Genomic DNA, 21,523 nt, shown 5'->3' on the forward strand with positions numbered 1-21,523 from the left:
ATAGACAGTACATACCCCAAACCATTCCCATAGCTATCAGAAAGAAGCGTAACAATAGAGAACATACAGCCTGATTTATTACTAAATAGTTAACTACTGCATAATAGAGCGTGGAGAAACCGAAGTTTCGAAATCCTTGGAAAATTCCCGGCCCAGCTCAACTTCCTCTCGGCTCAGTATTTTATATAACTCATCATCAATGAACTACTCCTACTACTATAGGCAACCAGCTGCCTACCCTACCTCATCTTGTTCGGGTTCTCGAAATTCCTTTTCAGCGGTCTCCAACTCTCGTCGTTATAATCCCCTTGTACCTTCTGGCAGGTCTTTAGCCCCCACTCCGACACACCGACCATCAGCGAACTACATCCAACCAAAAACCAGTTAGTAAGCTGCACTATGACACCGTATATATATATACGTATCTTGTATACCAAAAGAACAGAGAAATGACCAACCTCTCAAACATAAACGCCAGGCTTCCCTCCCCGACCTTCTTAGGCGCCAACTCCGCCTGACTCGCGGCCCGATGAGTCTCCGCATCCGGGCCATGCGCACTCATCACATTGTGCAAACTCGCCCCAGCTGGTCGGAACCCACCCCCAATTTTCGCATCGTAGTCGCCTGAGATCAGGCCCATGAATTCCGACATGGTGTTGCGGTGGTACCAGGGCGGGCGGAAGGTGTCCTCTGCCACCAGCCAGCGTGGGGGAAAGATAACAAAGTCCGCAATGGCCGTACCTACATGGTCTGAGGGGCCCGTGAGGACAGTGAAGATCGACGGGTCTGGGTGGTCGAAGGAGATGGAGCCTATGGTGTTGAAGCGACCCAGGTCGTATTTGTATGGGTAGTAGTTGCCGTGCCAGGCAACGACATCGAAAGGCGTGTGGTCCTGCCGGGCCGAGAAGAGAGTGTTGTTGAATTTGCTGAGGAGGTGCCATTGGGTGTTTGTGCTCTCTTCCGCCTCGCTGTCGATGAAGGAGGCGGTTGGCGCTTGGAAGTCGCGGGCGTTGGCGAGGCAGTTGGAGCCGATGGGGCCAAGTTCAGGGAGTTGGTAGTGTCCTTGGTACAGCTCGCAGATATAGCCGCGGACGGGGCCAGCTGGGAGGGTGACGCGGTATCTTGATGGCTGCACTTAGTAATTATTTTTGCATAATTTCTTTCATCTCAAATTTCAAATTCGGTAAGTGAACGAAACAAAAGGTGGAAAAAAAACTTACCTGATCCCCCGGGGGATGACGCAAATCTCATTGGGGCGCACAAGGATTTTCCCAAGCTCGGTCTGGATATCAAGAACCCCATGTTGCGGCACGATCAGGAAGTCTCCATCAGCGGAATAAAACGCTTCGTTGCCCATATCCTTACCCACAGCGAAGACCAGGATTCCCAAACCAGCCTTCATCGCAGGGTCTCCAGCGCCCGCAACCAGGTGCAGGCCGTGCACCCAGTCCACATCCTCGCTGAAATCGAAGGGGTTCCACCGAAGCTGGTTCGGGATCTGTTTGAGAGTATGCGCATCCTTGGCCAGGCTGGTGTGGTAGGTGGAGGAGTCTACCTCCACAAAAGGCTCATGGGAGGCCGAGGGCAGGATGCGGTAGAGCCAGGTTTGCTGGTTTTCATGGCGGGGGGCCGTGAAGGCAGTACCAGAGAGCTTTTCGGCGTAGAGCCCGTACGGGGGCTTCTGCGGGGAGTTCTGCCCGACAGGCAGGGCACCGTCAATGGCTTCCGACCTGGATGGGGGGTTGCGCGTCAGTGTCAGTGAGATGCGAAAAATATATCTGGTTCCAAACTCACTCGTGATAGGAGCCGAAACCATGGAGGTAGGTGTATTTTTCCGGCGTGGAGAAGCTTGAGACGGGCATGATGACGTATTTTCAGAGGATGCTGTCGAGATCCGTCGTTCCGTAGATCTCCCACTCACGGCGCGAGAGAGAGTTCTTTTCTCCTCCTTTTGAGTATTCTTCTGCGGCTGCTTTGCCGTGCGCAATGCCGGGCAGCAGCCACCGGTGGGACGCCACTGCCGAAACACCCTAGCCGGTTTGGGTCAAGCGGGCGTTTGGAGATCCCGTCTTGCCGAGAATAAGCGCGCGGAACCAATTCCGATACACCAGCAGGGGTGGATGTAATGACTGACGTAATCCGACCTGACTTATCCCGGCGCGAGAACACGAGACGCGGATTGATATTGATATACTCGCGATGAACAACCTTTGTACTCTGCCTTACAGCTGTCAAAGATCTCCTTTACTCTTATCGCCGTGGATATGAACTGAGCTCCTACACCGCGCTACCAATATGCCACTAGATCGCTTGCGCAAAAGTTTTGAAGCTTGCGATACGACAATGTTGCAGATTTGGAATAAATGGAGGTTGAATCACCGTGATGGGATCTTTAGAGAGGAGCAGCAAAATTCACCATCATCGCCTGCTCTCATCCCCGCCAGAAGCAAAAACAATTTGGAAAAAGGGGAAAAGAAGAATCACGGCAGTGGAAACTTGTTAACATCCGATTCCCATTGCTACAACCAGCAAGAGGAGGCAACCGGCTCTCCCAGCGGGCATCTCCCCTTGCAACAATTTTCCAGCAAGTTCATCCCTGGCTTGAATCTAGCGCTCGCATCAGAAGTACTTATGCATGGCCATCTCACTTGTCTGATTTTCCGTCCTTCCCCACACATCGGTGAGTGATCTAAGCAGGCCATTAGTAATTCACATCCAAGATACTCAGCCTTCCCAAAACAATACAATAATAAAAAATAATAACAAAGTTAATAAAAACAAAAAAAAAGACCTCCACCTGTCGCACCAGCAGCTCCTTTTGACTTTTCCTTGCAAACATTTGAACTCTTCAGTTTGGATGGACTGGAATATCAGCCGCTCCATAAATACGCGCAACAGGGGAGGAGAGAAATAAAAAATACCAAGAGCATCGCGGCGTATAGAGAACGCCTTGCCTCGGAAAAAAAAAAAAAAAAAAGAAAAGAAAAGAAAAGAAAAAGAAAAAGAAACGAAGCAGAGATCATCTCCCACGGGCTTGGAACAGGCCGCTCCATCGCAGAATGATTGGGTGGAACCAGCCCACAGCGAGCCTGCAGAAGTGCGTGTTGATCCCCAGGTGGGCGCTGAGAAAAAGCAGTTGTCTGTGTGGTCTGGTCTTGCAGCCAATATTCGCCTCATTTTGGCAACTTATCATATTCCAATTCACGGCTTTGTCCACCGAATTCATTGGTTGGGGCCGGGTGCAGAGGGAGGGTGCATCTCAAATCGCAATGGATACAAAATCCCCATCACTATTTCCAACAAAGAAGGAAAGGAAGGAAGAAAGGCGAAGAAGTCAGGAAAGAGAATTGCGGTAACCCATAGGAATGGAGAATGGGGAATGGAGGTGAGGTGTGAGTGCGTCGCACAGGACGGCTGAAAAAAAGCCTGGGAAAAAAAAAAAAAAAAAAATACGATTGACGGTAGTAAAAGCCCTGCAGGACAAAACGTTTTCTGCATCTAATGGATCTGGCTGAACGAGGGCAAAAAGCTGGATCATGGCTTTGTTTTCGCTTTAGGTCTGTAGAATATATTAATTATTATTTTATTATTATCATGTATTTCTCTCTCTCTCTCTCTCACACACACACACACATACACACACATATATATATACAATTAGTGGTTATACATTTGCTCTTGATTAGGAATCCTAACAAGCTTTTAGATTTGCTTATCACTTATTCCTTTTTCCCCACTGCACCCTCGAATATCGGGGTTTTGTGGGTCATGTTGCATATTCTTGCATGCATGCCTTTTGGATTCCAAGCCATGCATGATTTAAAATGTCCCGCAAGGATGAAACCACCCCCAGATTCCGAGTGACATTCAACCCTGTCCATTATTTTCCATTATTACTTGGCGGGGAGACTGTGTCCTTTCGATGAAATACTTGTGTTTAGAACTCCACCTAAGCCTTTTTTTTTTTTTTTTTTTTTTTTTTTTTTTTTTTTTCACGTTTGATTCCCTTCAATCTTTAAGGGATTTGATTTCTGTCGCCTGCTTTTTGAGGGTGAATATCAAAGAATGTTAACTAGCTAGCTATGCTTATTATCATGCCGACAATATCAGAATCTAAACTCGCTGAAGCGATCACAGCAACGTGTACTCCGTAGCTAGATAGATAATATATATCAGAGCCGCACTTAAATATATCGTCTTACATGATAGTCGTAATGCTGCCCGCGAGTTATTGATGTGACCTTCTCACCTTGTGGTTACCTCTACGGAGTAGCCTCTTCGATTTGGAGTGTGCAGCAGGGTGATCCATAATTCCAGGTAGAGAAACTTCGATCTGACCCGAAAGCCAAGATCCCCAAGACTCGTAAATTCGCTGACGCCGGTGCGATGAATACCTGGTAATCTGCCTACCTCCTGCGTATTGTTACGATGGATTAAATCATTCTCTGTCGTTGAAAATCCTGCATGACAGTGCAACGGCGGGATCGACCTACAGGGATTGCGCAGGAATTCCCAATGGATCGTATTCGAAGTTCGAAGGGAACACCATGAGTTGGATTGCCGGGTCAACGCAGTAGAAAAAACTTGCTGGAAAGCAAGACGACGGCAAAGTCAACCATCAGGCATTTGGCAGGGTAGCACCAGAGAGCCAAATACGAGACGCAGGCATTGTGCAGGAAATCGGAAACAGTTCAAGGTGGCAGATAGTGATCGGACTTGGTGCCGAGCTAGGTGGCGCTAGTTTTGCGGAGGGCCCAACATTTGTTACAGGGACCAATTAAAAAGAAAGGAACAAAAATGGCGAAAAAAAAAAAGGAAGAAATGAAGAACATACTCCGTACTTGCAGGGTCGTTCTTTGGCTTCACACACCAGCACAGGAATGGCAATTGACCGATTGGGTTCGTGGCGGGATGTGGCGCATTGCTAAAATGGAGGAAGTCTTTGCGGTGAGGAGGTGGGCACGCGCCCATCCCGTAACTGCTGAACGAGAGGGGCAAGGTGGATCTATATCTATATATCATAGAATCCACTCAAATAGTCGGCATATCTGTCTTACTGATCGGCATACCTTTGCTGAGTAGCCGGTTTCATTACCTTTTTTTTTCTGTCTTTTCCTTTTTAAGTCGAAATAAGAAATAAGGGTAAGGGAATCAGACGAGATGGGCTTCCTGCCAGCCCAGCGGCCTTTGAACGTGGTTGTTGTTGGGTATGTGCATCTGACACTGTGTAGTTCATTGATGTTTATTGATCCATTCGCCATCATCGCCGTTTCTATCCTGGCGCCTATGCTTACCGTTTAGGATAGAGCAGGTATGCAGTTCCGGATCGGTAGCAAAGGAGGCTCAGAAAAATATGGAAAACCACATTAACTTGCGCTCGATCCCTTTTGAAGGGATCGGAGGTCTTGCAACCGCAATTTCTTTGGCGACTTGGGGGCACAGGATTCTCATCCTCGAGTCCGCGTCTCAGGTACGAGATAATGCGCCATCTGTGAAGCAAAGGCATAGACAGGCTGACTCCATAGCGGATTATATAGATTCGGGATCTAGGTGCAGGAATCCAAATTGCCCCGAACATGCGTTGTATTCTGAGACGTACGTGCTCTCCCATTGGACGCTGTTGAATTCACCTAACACACATTCCGCATCTTAGGTTTGGGAGTCGAGCCAGCGATTGAAAAGAGTAGTATTGTCCTTGAGCGCATCCAGGTCGTCCGATGGCAGGACGGACGAGTCCTAAGTGAAGGCCCGGTTGATCACCAATATGGCGAAGCTGCAGTCATTCACCGCGGGGATCTTCAAAAAGCGCTCATCGACAGAGTTCTCGAGCTAGACAATATTAAAATACGTCTGGGTGCAACGGTCGTTGATATCGAATTTGATCGTCCAGCTGTGTTCCTAAAAGGCGGGGGAATGATATACGGTGACGTAGTGATTGCAGCCGACGGCATCAAATCCACAGTCAGAAACAAGATGTTTTCAGATAAAAGTAACAGGGCACAGCCTAGTGGAGATGCCGCATTCCGGATTCTCATACCACGTGCAAAAATGCTGCAGGACAGAGAGACTGCGAAGTTAATTAACGAGCCACAGGCAGTGAGATGGATTGGTCCGCATCGACATGTCGTCGGCTATCCTATACGGAATCATCAGCTGTACAATGCTGTTTTTGTCCATCCTGACAGGGACTCCATCGGCGACTCTTGGACTATTCCCGGCACACGCGAGGAGATAATGGAGACGTTTGGCGGTTGGGATCCTCGACTCCTGAAACTAATCTCATGGTCCACAAGTGTGCTGAAATCCAGACTTTGTTTGTATCCGCGATTGCAAACTTGGGTTAAAGGGTCATGTGCTTTGGTTGGGGATGCATGCCATCCTATGCTGTAAGTTGCACGCATACCAAAATTTGTAGGATGGCGTACATGGAGCCATCCTGACGGGCCAAGGCTTACAGGCCATCACAGACCTTACGTCGCACAAGGCGCCGCCCAGGCTCTTGAAGATGCCGCCGCTCTTGGGGTGATACTATCCCAAGTAGAGACGGTGGCAGACATCCCATTTGCTCTGCAGATCTATGAGAAGTGCCGAAAGGAGCGTGCGGAAGGGATTCAGCAATCGGGTACCGAAAACCGAATCGCACTGCACCTTCCTGACGGGCCAGAGCAGGTCAAGAGGGACGAGGAATTTGCAGCTTCAATGCAGGGAGCCAAGAGCCCCGATAAATGGAATGATAGGGAAACGCAGAGACTACTCTGGAGCTATGATGCGGAAGACGCGGCGAAGAAATGTTGGTTGGGTACGTATCAGCCACACGCGGTATATTAGGGTGCATCTGGCCATGAGGCGACCAGAAACATCAGCAAGACAGTACGGAGTACAACATCTGCTAATGAGGTTGGCTGATGACAGAATGCACCAAGAGAACGGAATCTCTCCCTCACGCTAGACTGTGACCCTGTCTGGAGTGAAATAAGTATCCGGGGTCAGCCATCAAGCATCTTCGTTCAACATCCCTGGCCGAGGTGGTCTAGGTGGCAGTCGGTGACAGCGGTTGGCTGTTGATATGGTGTCCGAAGCATCAGGAGGCGGGCGCTTTTAAGAATCTGACGGAGACGGCGCTGAGGACGCTGGCGGCTCGGCGCCTACCGCTTGGGGCTAGCGCCTGCCGTTAGCGCCGCCTGGGTACATCCTGGCTCGTGCTAAATACGACTGCGGAGTCGATGATGGGAAGGAGAGCGCAGATATATCTACTTTTCTTGGGCCAGAGAGGGGTTAGGGGTTACATCCGATATGCGTGATGCCCAGCGCCAATATGTACTTACGGCGTACTACGCAAATGGAGAATAGAAGTTCAATTTATGGATCACCCCCTGTATTCTTTTGTTTCCTCTGCAATGGTCGATAAACTCGACTAGATGGTGTATGTAGATGTTGGTTGCCTGCTCATCTAGACACTTGAAGCCACCCGCTGTACGGCGTCTCTGCAATCAATATCTTCACTCAAGAAGCCGGCCACCTCTCAAGGGAAGGATGTTTTCAAGATCTTTGGCGGCGGATGCTTGTCTCGGCCCCTGCAATGTTAGCACTGAAACAGCGATGCTTACAAGATTTCCTCACAACCTTGGAAATTGGACTTGCTGCCAATTAATCAGCAGATGGAGGAAGGTCAGTTAAGGTGAATATCCGTACGCAGGATTTAAGTAGCAAAAACGGCTTAGTTGGTTCAGACCACTGGTATTCCTGAACTTAAAAAATAAAAATAGACTCTGCGGACGGACTTCTGCCTCTGGCCCCCTCATTTACCACGGCTTGAAGATGTGTTTAGGGCATGATGGGCGGTTACGATAATTACTATTGCGCCTGAGACTTGATTGCCTGAGACTTGATTTCAGAGCAATGGCATCATATCTCTGCTTTCATCATTTCTTCTTAACAGATTTCTCATCGGTTTATTTATCCCTTCGTGCTTGCAACTGAGTATGAGCTATTTATATAGAACACCTGCATTTACCCCTCTTCCTATCATCACGGGGACTCGACCAGCAAACCGATTGTGAGAAAAAGGAAAAAGAAGAAAGAAAGAAAGAAATAGCCGTCCTGGTGAATTGGATAATACGGTTCGCTGTCAATTGAAAATATGCCAGCCCAGAAACTCATCCAGAGCGAACCTGCGCCTGGGGTGAGCTATTTCACTCCGGTACAGAACCCCCCATCAGGAACTGCCGCAGATCCCCAGTCCGATGGCTCTAGGCCGCCAAAGCTCTTCCGGCCTCTGAAAGTAAGGGGTGTGACATTCCAGAATCGTATTGGGGTATGTGTTCCCACTCCGTATTCGGATTATGTGCGCGATAGCATTTTTTCAAAACGCTGACGAGCATTTGATTGATTCTGTAGCTAGCTCCTCTGTGCCAATATTCATCAGACGATGGACACATGACAGACTGGCACATGAGCCATCTCGGAGGAATCGCCATGCGAGGGCCAGGCTTTGTCATGACGGAGGCCACTGCTGTCCTCGCCGAAGGTCGGATTTCGCCAGAGGACGCGGGGTTATGGAAGGACTCGCAAATCGAACCTCTGAGGCGGGTGGTAGAATTCGTCCACAGCCAGAACCAAAAGATTGGCATCCAGCTCGCCCATGCCGGGCGCAAGGCGAGTGCCTTGGCTCCATTTCTCGCAGACACCGAAGTTGCACCGGAGCATGCAAACGGCTGGCCAGATAATGTGAAGGGCCCCAGCGACATCCCATTCTCAGACACCTTGGCACAGCCCAAAGCAATGACAAAACGGGACATTGCGGATGTGAAGGAAGCGTGGGGTGCAGCTGTGAGGCGTGCAGTGAAGGCTGGCGTGGATTATATAGAGGTGCACTGCGCTCACGGCTATCTGCTGTTTTCATTTTGCTCGCCGGTCTCCAACAACCGCACCGACGAGTACGGAGGCAGTTTTGAGAATCGAATCCGGCTAACCAGCGAGATCATCACCATCTCGCGCCAGAACATGCCGAAGGACATGCCCCTCTTCTTACGAATCTCTGCCTCCGAGTGGCTAGAGGAGACCCGTCCGGACCTACCCAGCTGGAAATCAGAAGACACAGTGCGGTTCGCGAAGATATTAGCGGAGAAGGGCGAGGTCGATTTATTGGACGTCAGCGCGGGTGGGAATCACCCTGACCAGAAGATCATTCCGGGGCCGTGCTTCCAAGCGCACTTTGCTCATGCGGTGAAGGAGGTTGTGGGCGACAAACTTCTCGTCGGAGCGGTCGGGAGCATCAACAACGGCATCGATGCAGACGCGCTGCTGGAGAAAGGACTTGATTTAGTACTTGTTGGTCGACTGTTTCTGAAGAACCCGAGCGTTGTGTGGCAATTCGCGGAGGACTTGGGTACTGAGCTCAAGTTCGCTAACCAAATCGGATGGGCGTTTGGGAGGCGAGGCCCGCAGGGGTTCATTAAGACAAAGAAACGAGAAGAGAAGATCTAGAATTTAGACGCGGATGGGTTGTCGACAGCTGCGTAGATCAGCATTAAAAATCGGAGCTGGTGGTGGGTGCATTTGTTTCTGTTCCTTGCATCTGGTCCATTATCAGTAGTTCTACCATGTTCTATATTTAATAAGTCTATAGAGAAATACGCATCCTGTATTGAATGTACTGTACATACATAAGGATCAACATATTTACATCCGAACATATTTACATCCGAACATATTTACATCCGCAAGCATAGGATGCCTCACAGATGTTAGATGTTTGTAACAACCTCCTTTTTGCCTACCACAACATTTCAAAGCCTGGAGTCAAACTGGCCAGAATCCCAGAATCCCAACAGCCTCAAGTTCTTTTGATGTCCACAACGGCGACTGCGACTTTCCCAGGCCATTCAATTGTCCAATCTTGCAACCATGGCTTATCAACTGAGTGCTTCCTACTGTGTCAGATACAACGAGTCCAAGCCACCATTGGCTTACACCCCTGGTCAAGAGGTTCGCATCCACCTGCATACTCCTCCTGCTCCCGCAACAGTTGAGGTCATCTTATCTTATGAGAATCATTGAGAAAGAGAAAGTGTTCATCCTGTGGATTGTTGTATACTTCATCCTTCCCTGCCTGAATTGACTGGAGAGAGCATGATTTGACTGCAGGTTGTTGAATCTGTCAGAATGAGAGATCAACACAGTACACAGCTTGTTACCATCTGTGTGTCATTGATAAGACTTCAGATGTCTCAGACAAGACCCAATACCAGCTGATCTGAATCCAGTCATCAAGCTCTACAATCCCCTCTACTTTGGGCATAAACAAGATGATGTGGATCCTTTTCACTACATAGATCTGGCATACTCTCATGAAACTGCAGTCTATCAACTGCTTTATTCACTTGAAGAAACTATCATTCCAAGATATTATGAGTCTTTTACACTTGAGCTGTCAATTCCAAATGAAAGCACATCACAATCTATTCAATTGGTCCTTATCAAAAAAGTAACCAAGACCACAATACAACATCTCAACCCAGCCAACTATATGCAGTCAGAGCATCAAAGAATTTTGAAGACCATCATAAATGCAGAATCTATGCTGTATGTTCAGTTGCACAGAGATATAAATGTTCTTGTGCTGGAGAGCACTCTTCAGCCAGTGGTACTCATTGACTTTGGACATTGCAGGATTGGTTGAACCCCTGCAAACAGCTCTGTTGAGTGGAAAGCCAAATATCTTGCTGATTTTCCAATATCATCTTTGTTGTGTTGGGATCAGGATTGGAGCCGTCATCCCACTTTTCATGAATGGGTTGACTGGGACTGGCAACCTTGGCTTGAGCACTGCTATGGATCCATGAGAGCATCCATCATGGAACAAATGTGGTCGGTTTGGCTGCCAAAAAGTACCACTTAAATCATCGCCTCCCCGTCCATCCGGATGTTTCCCAGCACCTTGGATGTTCTCCAGTTCCTAGAATTTGAACTTGCCCTTTCGGTTTGGACCTGGAATATTGATGCATGCATTTGGCCGAACTTCCTATGATATATTTATGTGATATCATTGTTCAACGGAACATCTGAAGAGGGAGGCTGAGTGATACCCCCTTAACTTTAGGTGTAGAGGATCACAGCATTTCATATAAATCAGACCACACTCACGTTCCAAGTGCATGACATCCTCTCATCTTGACAGCCAAATTCGAGATGGCACTGGCACAGATCATGTCTCTCTCTCAGAGGAGAAGTGCAGGGCAGGCGATCGAGGAGCACATCTTGTCCACACCGGTTCCTCTCTAGTTCGATTCTGATGTGTGGTGCTTGATACCAACTCGACCTTGTTCACCGCGAACCAACGCCTTTACAGCATTGTTATTGTATGTTTATCCATATAGATGTAAATACATACTCACGATTGCCGGCTATTTCGAAGAATACTCGTGCCATGTTAGTCGATCTGATGGAAGACTGTCATTTTGGTGCTGCCCACGCAGCAAATGAACATGGCTTGAATTTTTTTGCAGAGGTGATTTTCACCAGTCGAACCATGAAGCGACCGAACCGTCACCAACTACGCAGTGCCCTCTTGTCCTGGTAAAACGGTGGATTTGCTTAAAATAATATTAAGGCTGGAGTTATAGCGTCATGCGGCAATACTCGGGACTCACTATCCCTGGAAATAGTATCTGGGGGAGCCTGGTTAGTTGGCTTCTGGTCTGAGTGTTCCGAGGCCCACGATGGTTATAAACGCAGTAGAGTAGCGATGTAAAGCAAGTTATATAAAGCCAGCTTGTTGTTAGTTATTTCGTGAATTTGATATTTGATCTTTTTCCTGAACGCCTGTTGAATTGGCCAAACCCCCGGCATTAGAATCCTCCTCCTATCCATGATATTTCGTGCTGGGATCTTGCAGGAGTGCGCACAGATGCATGGATGCTGATATTTAATCAGAGTAAGCAAGCCCGTTTTTAAACTGGTGCATCACACCGATATATAACAGCCCATAATACTCCGTAATGATGGTCGACGTTACAACGATGCACGCCATAATTCCAGGATAGCCTGCGCCAATTTCGTCAGGCCCAGGCGAGCGCAATTGGGGCAATTGGGCCCCGCCGGCAAAGTGGTTGTTTCAATGGCGCCGTGGAACCGTTGGGGCTTTTTGCAGCCTTGATGGCTTCGGCCGCCCCTCTTCCCGTTGAGGCGAAGGTCTCCCCACTGGCATCAACGACGACATATCTCGCCCCAACGCCGCCACCAATTGGCATCCAAGAGTCCAAGTATCCAACGAGATCGGTTGTCCGCGCTCGGATTGTGCTCCATACCGATTGGCTGCGTCTGTTACCAATGGTCATGTGAAGATTTCTCAGTCGCGGAGCTGTTGGTCGTTCGATTTGGTATGCTCGTTCTCAACCCTTAAAACTATCCCGTCAACCACACAAGGCCCTTCTACAACCCGGCGGGGCGCCAGGACCATACGAATAATAAATAATAATGGCTTCGATACGGCTGTCACGGGCTGGGGCACAAGCCGCTCTACGCATCTTTACCCCGATCACGCAAACCCGAGCTGCGACGTCCATATCGCCAGCGGCAGCGTCAACGTCGAGTGCCCTCCAGGATGCTCTTGTCGCCGAGGCTCCCCGTATCAATTGGACGCGGGACGAAATCAGACAGATATACGAAACACCCCTCCACCAGCTTACATATGCCGCTGTATGAACTTAATCCTTCTCCGTTTGCGGGGGAAGGGGAGATGGACCAACCACCCGCTCCCCCTGCCTATGCCTGAATGGAGGGAAATGCTAATGATTTTTTTTTTTCCTATCTAATGCCTACAGGCCACCGTCCACCAGCGATTCCATGACCCTTCGGCTATCCAGCTATGTACTCTGATGAATATCAAGGTCGGCGGCTGCTCAGAAGACTGCTCGTACTGCTCGCAGTCCTCACGATACAACACAGGCCTCCAGGCCTCGAAGATGAGCTCTGTCGAGGCTACCTTAGAAGCCGCCCGCATCGCCAAAGAAAACGGTAGCACCCGTTTCTGTATGGGCGCCGCCTGGCGGGACATGCGTGGTCGGAAGAACAGCCTGCGTAACATCAAGAAAATGATCTCTGGCGTTCGAGCGATGGATATGGAGGTGTGCGTGACACTCGGGATGATCGACGGCGAGCAGGCCAAGGAGTTGAAGGACGCGGGGCTGACCGCCTACAACCACAACGTCGACACCTCCCGCGAATTCTACCCCTCCGTCATCACCACCCGGACATACGACGAGCGGCTCCAGACGCTGAGCCACGTGCGCGATGCCGGCATCAACGTTTGCTCTGGCGGGATTCTGGGCCTGGGCGAGGACGATTCTGACCGTGTGGGCCTGTTGCATACCGCCGCAACACTCCCTGCACATCCAGAGTCGTTCCCCGTTAACGCTCTCGTGCCCATCAAGGGAACTCCCCTCGGGCATAGGAAACCCATCGCGTTCGATAAGGTGCTCCGCACCGTCGCGACGGCGAGGATCGTCCTTCCCAAGACCACTGTCCGACTCTCCGCAGGTCGCATAAACATGACTGAAGAACAGCAGGTGGCCTGCTTTATGGCTGGGGTTAATTCAGTGTTTACGGGCGAGAAAATGCTCACCACTGACTGCAATGGATGGGAGGAGGATAAGCGGATGCTGGAGAAATGGGGTTTCTATCCAATGGCAGGGTTTCAGCGAGGGGAGTTCAGGGGTGGTGCTACTGCTACTACTGCTACAACCGCCACCGCCACCACCACCTCTCCCACCACTTCCCCTCCTGTTCCTCCTGCTTAGGGTTAGGGGAAAAAAAAAGTTTCGGGTAGAATTACGTCGAATATATGATATCAATAGAAATGTCGGAAATGTCTATATTTGCAAGCAGAACGTGGTGTATACCCAAAAATTCAAAACTTTTCTTTTCTTTTTTTCCCCCCAAGTTCTATCGTTCTATAAAAGTGCAGTGCGAACTGCTTTCTCTATCCTTGCCAGCTGTTCTACGCCTGAAGTCAAATCACACATCAAGTAAAGGACATTCCCTAAAACCCTGCAATGAATGCTAAAACCGTCTGCGTTTGTTTCGCCTAGCCGCCGTTGGAGGGCAGCTGCGGCATTGGAACCATATCCTAGAAACGATAAAGCCTGTTAATGGAGGATCGTAATTGTAAATTAAGGGTGGTCGCAGGAACTACTTACCACCGCCGTCTTGGCTTCGCAGGCTAATACTTAGAACAGTGCCAAGGGCAAAAGCCGCTTCGACCTGTTCGGAGCGCGAGAGGTCCAGGACCAATTGATCCGACCAGCTACTCCAAACGTGCCGAAGCTGTTCCGGAAGATCAACGCCTGCTTCCACAGACGGTTGATTGTGCGGCTGACGGTGTGGCTGATCACGTAATAGCATTTGCTGACATCGTTCTGCATTCTTAGTGGTCAACATGCGGAGCGATGCTTCTGCCACTCTACAGCCGACAGGGTGTGCGGTATAGCTGTGGCCGTGCAGCAGGGCATCGACTTTGTGCGGGGTACAAAACGCGTCGAAGATATCCTCGCTTGCAAGGGTGATGCACAGCGGCACGAGCCCGCCTGTCAGCAGCTTTGCGTGCACTGAGATGTCGGCGTGCGTATCGAGGAAGGATGCAGAGGAGGCTCTGCCCAGGCGATAGAGGCCGGTGAAAACTTCGTCGAAAACCACAGGCAGGCCAGACCATGTGCGATCCGACGATGATGAAGGTGGGGCATGGCCTCCCCCAAATAGGCCCGGGTTCTCCCGAACAACTTCAACCATGGTTTGCTGGAAAAGTGGATCGCTATGATATATATTGAAGAAAAAGAGTCAGCACCGGTTAAGAGCGGTTAGAAAGGCAAGGGAGAGGAAAACAAGGGAGAGGAAAACAATTGCTTGTCGCAACTGCAGTACTAACGCGAATAACATCCCGCCAGCTCCCAGGATGACAGGTTCCATGATCAGGGCTCCGAATTTTCGACCATCCTGGCAAATAAGTTTTTCTAAGCTCCTCTTTATGTAAGTATAATAGCGTTGGCGGGCGACTGATTTTTTCCGCTGCGCAAGGTCGAAGATCGATTGTCGAGTAGGAAATTCTGTATTGTTTCCTAGTGACCCCTTTAATTCCTGTGGTATTTCGATGATCCATCTTCCCCGTAACATTTTCACCGTGGGAAAGTTGAACCAATGGCCGCGGCCGCGGTACCACTCAACTTTTTTGTTGTAGATTGAGGGTTCCGCGAGATCCATCGTCCCAATTGTATCCCCGTGATAGCTTCCGCGCAGGCCTAAAATCTCAATGTCTTCCTTGCTGGAATCCCAATTATACCGCTTGCATGCCACTCTCAGAGCCATCTTGACGGCAACCTCCATACCAGTGCTTCCGTTGTCGGAGTAGAATGCTCTCTTCAATCGAGGGTTGTTTATCATTTTAATCAGGGATTCCGCGAGTGAAAGGGCCGGTTCATGGATTGCACCTGGCAAGATGACATGGCCATATCGGCCAGCCGCATAGGCTGCCTCCAAGGACAATTCGGGGTTCCCGTGGCCAAGGCACTGAGTCCACCAAGACGCAGAGCCGTCAAATGTTGGCCGTAATAGGTTGGATTTATTCTCTTGCGAAGGTTCAGTGTTAGCTGCGGTTGGTTCTGAACCAGATTCCGTAGAATTTCCCGTGGAAGTTTGGAAACAGTCTCCATATGCCGAATCGATTACCATGATATCTTTTGGAGCTAATGACTGGTGTTGGGTAAATGGGTACCAAATGGAGGAATGGGCCCTGGCGGACATAGACTCAAGTTCTGAGATCCGAGAGTGATGCTTCTCAGAGAGTATATCCAAAAAACTGGACCGGGGCCCATGCACTTCTGTCAGAAGCCTTTTAGCCTGTTCTTCGTAATATCTTGACATCTTCTGTTCATCATCTGCGGCAACGGAGTCGTCGCCTGTCAATTGTTTTGGGGGAGGTTGGGGTACTGTCAAAACCGGAATGTTCCTTTTCGAGAGGAAAAATTCCTCTAGGTACGTGTGGTTTTGATAGAAGTTATCCTCCAGCACAGCAACCGCATGGACATCGTATCCGCGAAGCGAAAGACTTTCAAACGCAGCAATAGAAGATGATATCCCCCCTAACCTTGAGTCTGCAACCAGAATGACAGGCAATGGCAGTGGTCTATAGAGATCACTTTGCAGGGTCCCGTTTAGCCCGGGGGATAAGACTCCTCCGGCCGTTCAACGAGAGCAAGTCCACGCCCATATTGTGCCCACCCGTGAAGGGTTTGGCTAACAGCCTCGACAATTTCTCCGTCTCCAGGGCACTGCGGACATACAATTTAGCGGCCTATGAGAAAAGATACATACATAGATATAAATATAAAAAAGATGATGACAAAAGTTACCTGTTTACCGGCAGCAGCAAGATGAGGGCTCACCGGCTGATCGAAGATGTATAAACACTTGATCGAAACATGCTTAGCGAAGCGACTGATGTGTCTGTGTTACACCACGCTTATTAGGAATGTCATATAGTCGATGACAGGTTTATCCAGCGCTAGGCGCCGTGTAAAATAAAATCCAAGTGAGCTACCTCAGCCATTTCATCCACATACCTATCATCCCTATCACACTCAGGCCCGGTAGAAACAGGCTTCAAATACCAGTGGTTGGTCTTGGGTTTCGACAAGGCGTGCGCCTTGTAGAGGAGGGACGAGAATACCGTTTTACCCACGTTGGTATTCGCACCGCATACTTGATATGTCAGGAGATGCTTTGAGAGAAAAGCGCCCACGCAAGCCATAGTCAAAGCAAACCGCCCCCTTTCTTTTTTTTTTTTCTTTGAGGAGACAAAGTGCAAACTGTTCCTAGGGCATTTCAGATATATAGTGGCTCGCTGGCGATACAGCCCCTTGTCAGCTAGTGAGCCGTGTGCAGACTGCGCCGCTAACACCCGGAGTATCTGCAATACACTTCCAGGCCCCAAGTTGACTATTCCCCGGCTTGCATTTTGCACACAGCTCAATATGTTATTAATATTATCATTGATTGCTGTTGTTGACAACTTGTTGAGAACTGACTCGGTTTGATGGGGCGAGTTCAACCAAACTTGAGGCTAAAACCAAATATTCCCCGCCAGCGAAAACAAAACAAAATATAAAAATACTTGCTCCCCCTCACTAGGGCATCCATGGATCCGCCCTCTCGCCCCAACGAGTCAACAAGTCCCAAAACTCTGAACGCACGCCGGATCCATGATCCCAGCACGCACCCTTTCTATGTGCTTCGCTGGGACCAGGTGAAAAATTTCAGCAACCCGATATCTTACATGCCATCGAAAGTTTGAAAATGTAATCGATCTGGTCGCCATGTAAACGCAAAATGGACTCTTCTGGGGCCCTTCTGCGTGCCTTTCAATCTTGCCTGGATCAGAGAGAGGTTAAAGGGCGTCGCCGCTATCTCCAAGTCCCACCATCCGGCGGGGTGGATTTTTCCTCTAACGACTTCCTTTCGCTATCAACATCAACCACCCTCCGCTCCCACCTTTTACAAAGTCTTGCCCGTGAGCCTTCGTCACATTCATTTGCAAGCACGGGGTCTAGGCTTTTGGACGGTAACTCAGCGTATATAGAAAATCTGGAGCGCTTTATAACCGCCTTCCACAATGCGGAGAGCGGCTTACTCTTCAACTCCGGCTATGATGCCAATCTATCGATCTTTTCATGCGTTCCACAGCCGGGGGATGTTGTTATACACGATGAGTTAATCCACGCGAGTGTCCACGATGGTGTGAAACTTTCGAGAGCCTCGAGGAAAATTTCATTCGAGCATAATTCGGTCGACGATTTTTTCCGAATTGCACAAAGCGTTGTACAAGGAGATCCTTTGGTAGCGTCGGGAGAGCGGAGCGTATTTGTTGTAGTGGAATCTCTGTATAGTATGCAGGGTGACTTTGCCCCAATTGCGGAACTTCTAGCGGTTATCAAGACTGTGTTTCCCAGAGGGAATGCATACATGATTGTGGATGAAGCGCACACCACAGGAGTGTTCGGACCTCGAGGGGCAGGTCTTGTCCAAGAACTTGGTGTCGAGGGCCATGTTTTCATCAGAGTACATACGTTTGGTAAAGCGCTAGCCAGCCACGGAGGTACCGTTCCCCATCCCTGTTTGAGGTCACCCTGAAGCTGTCGACCTAGAGCGTTCCGCTGTCGTTACTTCGAATGAGGTTTCAGATGCGTCTTAGTCTACAAAAGTGATGGGACATCAACCTGACTAACATATGTGGGAATTCTGTTCGTCTCCCGACTGTAGCAATCGTTCTCTGCTCCCACCTCACGCGGGAATATCTGATCAACTACGCTCGACCCCTCATATATTCCACGGCATTGGGCCTTCCATCTCTAGCCGCCACCCGCGTTGCATACGAGCTGATGAACGATGGAGCAACTGAGTCGGTATGACCTAATCCTCCCCAAATTGATACATTTACATATTTATATACCTATACACCTATAACTGACTTATCTCATGGCCTCCCTAGCTCCAATCGCGACTGCACGACCTCGTTAAATACATGGCCACAAGATTAAAAAGCCTTCAACCAGCAGATCCTGCAATCTTGACAATACATCATCAAGATCGGTCTCCTATTTTCTCGCTTCAGACATCGATGCCACGTGAACTTGCGAGCTTTCTCCAGGCTGAAGGACAAATTGTCCGAGCGATTATGCCTCCCACCGTCCCAGTGGGAACGGAACGAGTGCGCGTGTGTCTTCATGCTAGGAATACATTCGAGGAGATAGATCGCTTGACTACTCTGATCAAGGAATGGGTTGAACAGCAACGTCCAAGGAGGACCTATAGGCTGTAGCAGCGGGGCGGCTAATTCTACATAGACATGGTTGATATTGGTGGAAACTATGAGATGCGTGAGAGTCATTCAAAGGAAGCGCTACGCGTTTTGCTTTTTTTTTTTTTTTTTTTTTTTTTTTTTTTCTTTTTCTTTTAGTAAATTAGAAAAAGATGTGTAGATATTTTGACAGATAAAGCTGATTAGACTCAATCTAGAAGCTATTTCGCTAAATGGTCTCGGAGGGCTCTATCAAGAAAAATATATAGATACCTTCCCATTTTCTATGCAATCTGAGTGGAATGCCGGAAAATAGAGTCAAAAGCGAGCTCACCCAGTCCAAAGCGAATCTGTAATGTCAGTTTGCTGAATGCCCTAGATGTTGGTATGGAAGGGAGGAGGGAGTTGAGAAAAAGGGTTAACTTACTGCACGGTGTCCTCCAGCGTCGAGAAGAAAAAGTTCATCGTTATATTCTATTTGCGCGGAAAATGCTCATCGGATGGCTTACACTACCAATTTTATCAAATAAAATACTACTCTCCTGCTTCACACTCCACCGCCTCTTTGTGTTGAAACGACGTAGGATTGCCTAGGTAGCAACTTGAATGGCACCAAATAAAATGTGTTAAAAATAACTGGGATGCTAGCGGTCAGTAGCTACGCGAAAGGGAGCAATCAATTCGCAAAGTGAAATGACCGTTGGTTGAGCATTCTTCTATCGGAACTCAACGAGATAGCTTTGCAAAAGCAACCTCGTACACTACCTACGAAGTATATCGATCGATGCCCTAGCATGACGAAGGTGGTGGGAGTTATCAGTAACCATTCTGTCTTCGGCACTGTAGGTTGAAAAGCTCTCTATTCCTTTTCAATTGAAGGGAACGGCCATGAGCAAAACCCAAGCAATTGGTGGGTTCCGCTAGGTTTAGCCATGGTCGGAGGTAAAGATGGCAATCACTGCGAGATTTTCATCGAATTGTTTTCCTTGTCTTCTAACCCATTCCGGTATGTCTCCCGAGCGCAGGCTTCTGTCTGGTAGTGGCCTCATCATAACCAAATGGCTACAAAGCACACATTCGTGCAATGGCAATAACGTCTTCCCCCATTCCGTTTCTCCGGGCTTTTTGCAGCAACCATTTTCCCTTTGGCAAGAGTATTCTCACACCTCTCTCGTCTGGACTTAAGTATGGTAACACGACTGAGCGGACGTAGGGCTGGGCTGTCCAGGTAGTCATGACCGGACCTGCATATTTTGTGTGCGAACGAGCGCGAACTGCTTGCGTAGCAAGTTGCTTTACTCGGGATGAGCCGGTTAGATCCAATTGACCGACACGACATGAGCAAACCGACCCGTGCCAGATATGCAACCGATAAAACGCAACTTGAAACGCAGTTCGAGCAGCAAATGCATCGGCCAACAGGTATGGAATAATACCTACGCTTGTTTCACGTTTCTTATCGTCACATTGAGTCAAACAGATTAGTTATGAGCTCCTCAATGGTATGAGGATTTATCAGCTTATCAGCTCAATGTCTGCTGCGGATTTGCAGAAATAGCACAGCAAATCCTCATTCAATTTCCATCAAAAACAATCATCACCACTGCCGCATTGCTGATCATAGTACTGTCAGCATTTTCAGCATTTTCATGTTCTTGTATCGTTTTCTGTAAAAGGTTCTGGCCTCAATACCTCCGAAGCTTTTCCTTCCAGCACAGGAATGGATGTTGATGTCAGATTAAACTTCTGGTCATGCATATGCCAAGCACACTAAACCAGAGCTTTCCATGTGTACGGAGTAGTGATGCTCTATTGCTCTATTACGAGGTGTATCCTAGTTATATTCGCTGTCAGGAGCCTAATAGTTAATGAATGTTGATGAGGACCTCGCAGAGTTGGGGCAGGTGGTTTCTATCCAATGACCTCACACGTCCTTTAGGCTCAATAGATCGCTATTCAGCATAGGAATACGCCAAAATTCTATTAGAAGAAAATAAGTTCCCGTCAAATTTGAATAATATTATTCGGCTGAAAATTGGATAATCAGTGGCCTTGTCCCATGCGCATAGAGATAATAAGAAATGCTCAGTTTTTGCGAATTGATTTATAGAGCGCAAGTAGAAAATAAAATAAAATAAAATAAAATAATTAGGATAAATAAGAGTGATAAATTACAAAGCGCAGGAAATGATTACTGATGAATATATGCGCTAGAAATCTCGCAATGCAATGAAGATACGTTGCAGTCATGGAGGGTGAAGCAAGCAGAAACAGTAAAGAGGTGATCGATGAAGCAAGATAAAAATGCCACAAGCTGTCAAGGGTCAATTCCGCGGCCAGTAACATATTATAATAACGTTTGGAGTATGGTTGCCGCATGCTATAACGTACGAGTAATAATATCGTCAAATCTGAAAAGACTTAGGATGTGGGGGAAATAATATGTGCGTCTAAAGATGAGCGGAAGAATAGGCGAGGAAGGAAGAGTGTATTTTAAACAAAGGAGAAAAAAGTACGAAAGACTGAGAGGAAATCTGAGCCAGCCAATTCCGATGTCTGAAGCATTAACAGGAAAGGTCCACTATCAAATCTGGAGATATAGGCGTGAAATTCAGGCTAGATCTGATGTCGTGAGATGGTCTGCATTTGTGGCTTGAAGCTTATATCGTCGGGTGA

The 21,523-nt window shown here is 48.5% G+C and overlaps 7 protein-coding genes across 7 annotated transcripts; 4 read left to right on the forward strand and 3 right to left on the reverse strand.

Annotated features, from left to right (window-relative positions):
* Window positions 1-239: 239 nt before the first annotated feature.
* Window positions 240-1,862, reverse strand: HCAG_05721 (homogentisate 1,2-dioxygenase; the record flags this gene model as incomplete). The annotated part of the gene is made up of 4 exons (XM_001538066.1): window positions 240-363; window positions 459-1,121; window positions 1,221-1,730; window positions 1,795-1,862. The coding sequence occupies 4 exons, from the start codon at window positions 1,860-1,862 to the stop codon at window positions 240-242; spliced, it is 1,365 nt and encodes a 454-aa protein (XP_001538116.1).
* A 3,298-nt stretch (window positions 1,863-5,160) lies between these two features.
* Window positions 5,161-6,956, forward strand: HCAG_05722 (predicted protein; the record flags this gene model as incomplete). Its single annotated transcript, XM_001538067.1, has 6 exons — window positions 5,161-5,207; window positions 5,320-5,470; window positions 5,538-5,595; window positions 5,654-6,386; window positions 6,468-6,799; window positions 6,913-6,956. 6 exons carry the CDS (start codon window positions 5,161-5,163, stop codon window positions 6,954-6,956), a joined length of 1,365 nt encoding a protein of 454 aa, XP_001538117.1.
* Window positions 6,957-8,140: 1,184 nt separating this feature from the next.
* On the forward strand, window positions 8,141-9,486 carry HCAG_05723 (conserved hypothetical protein; the record flags this gene model as incomplete). The annotated part of the gene is made up of 2 exons (XM_001538068.1): window positions 8,141-8,314; window positions 8,398-9,486. 2 exons carry the CDS (start codon window positions 8,141-8,143, stop codon window positions 9,484-9,486), a joined length of 1,263 nt encoding a protein of 420 aa, XP_001538118.1.
* Window positions 9,487-11,206: 1,720 nt separating this feature from the next.
* HCAG_05724 (predicted protein) lies at window positions 11,207-11,430 on the reverse strand (the record flags this gene model as incomplete). Its single annotated transcript, XM_001538069.1, has 2 exons — window positions 11,207-11,342; window positions 11,393-11,430. The coding sequence occupies 2 exons, from the start codon at window positions 11,428-11,430 to the stop codon at window positions 11,207-11,209; spliced, it is 174 nt and encodes a 57-aa protein (XP_001538119.1).
* Window positions 11,431-12,477: 1,047 nt separating this feature from the next.
* On the forward strand, window positions 12,478-13,799 carry HCAG_05725 (biotin synthase; the record flags this gene model as incomplete). Its single annotated transcript, XM_001538070.1, has 2 exons — window positions 12,478-12,699; window positions 12,825-13,799. 2 exons carry the CDS (start codon window positions 12,478-12,480, stop codon window positions 13,797-13,799), a joined length of 1,197 nt encoding a protein of 398 aa, XP_001538120.1.
* A 391-nt stretch (window positions 13,800-14,190) lies between these two features.
* On the reverse strand, window positions 14,191-16,801 carry HCAG_05726 (conserved hypothetical protein; the record flags this gene model as incomplete). Its single annotated transcript, XM_001538071.1, has 6 exons — window positions 14,191-14,809; window positions 14,924-14,991; window positions 15,175-16,177; window positions 16,335-16,345; window positions 16,404-16,497; window positions 16,614-16,801. 6 exons carry the CDS (start codon window positions 16,799-16,801, stop codon window positions 14,191-14,193), a joined length of 1,983 nt encoding a protein of 660 aa, XP_001538121.1.
* A 578-nt stretch (window positions 16,802-17,379) lies between these two features.
* HCAG_05727 (hypothetical protein) lies at window positions 17,380-18,868 on the forward strand (the record flags this gene model as incomplete). Its single annotated transcript, XM_001538072.1, has 3 exons — window positions 17,380-18,145; window positions 18,310-18,452; window positions 18,539-18,868. 3 exons carry the CDS (start codon window positions 17,380-17,382, stop codon window positions 18,866-18,868), a joined length of 1,239 nt encoding a protein of 412 aa, XP_001538122.1.
* Between the last annotated feature and the right edge of the window lie 2,655 nt (window positions 18,869-21,523).

This window comes from Histoplasma capsulatum, genomic scaffold (genome assembly GCF_000149585.1).
Source record: "Histoplasma capsulatum NAm1 scaffold_7 genomic scaffold, whole genome shotgun sequence".
In the NCBI taxonomy this organism is placed as follows: domain Eukaryota; kingdom Fungi; phylum Ascomycota; class Eurotiomycetes; order Onygenales; family Ajellomycetaceae; genus Histoplasma; species Histoplasma mississippiense.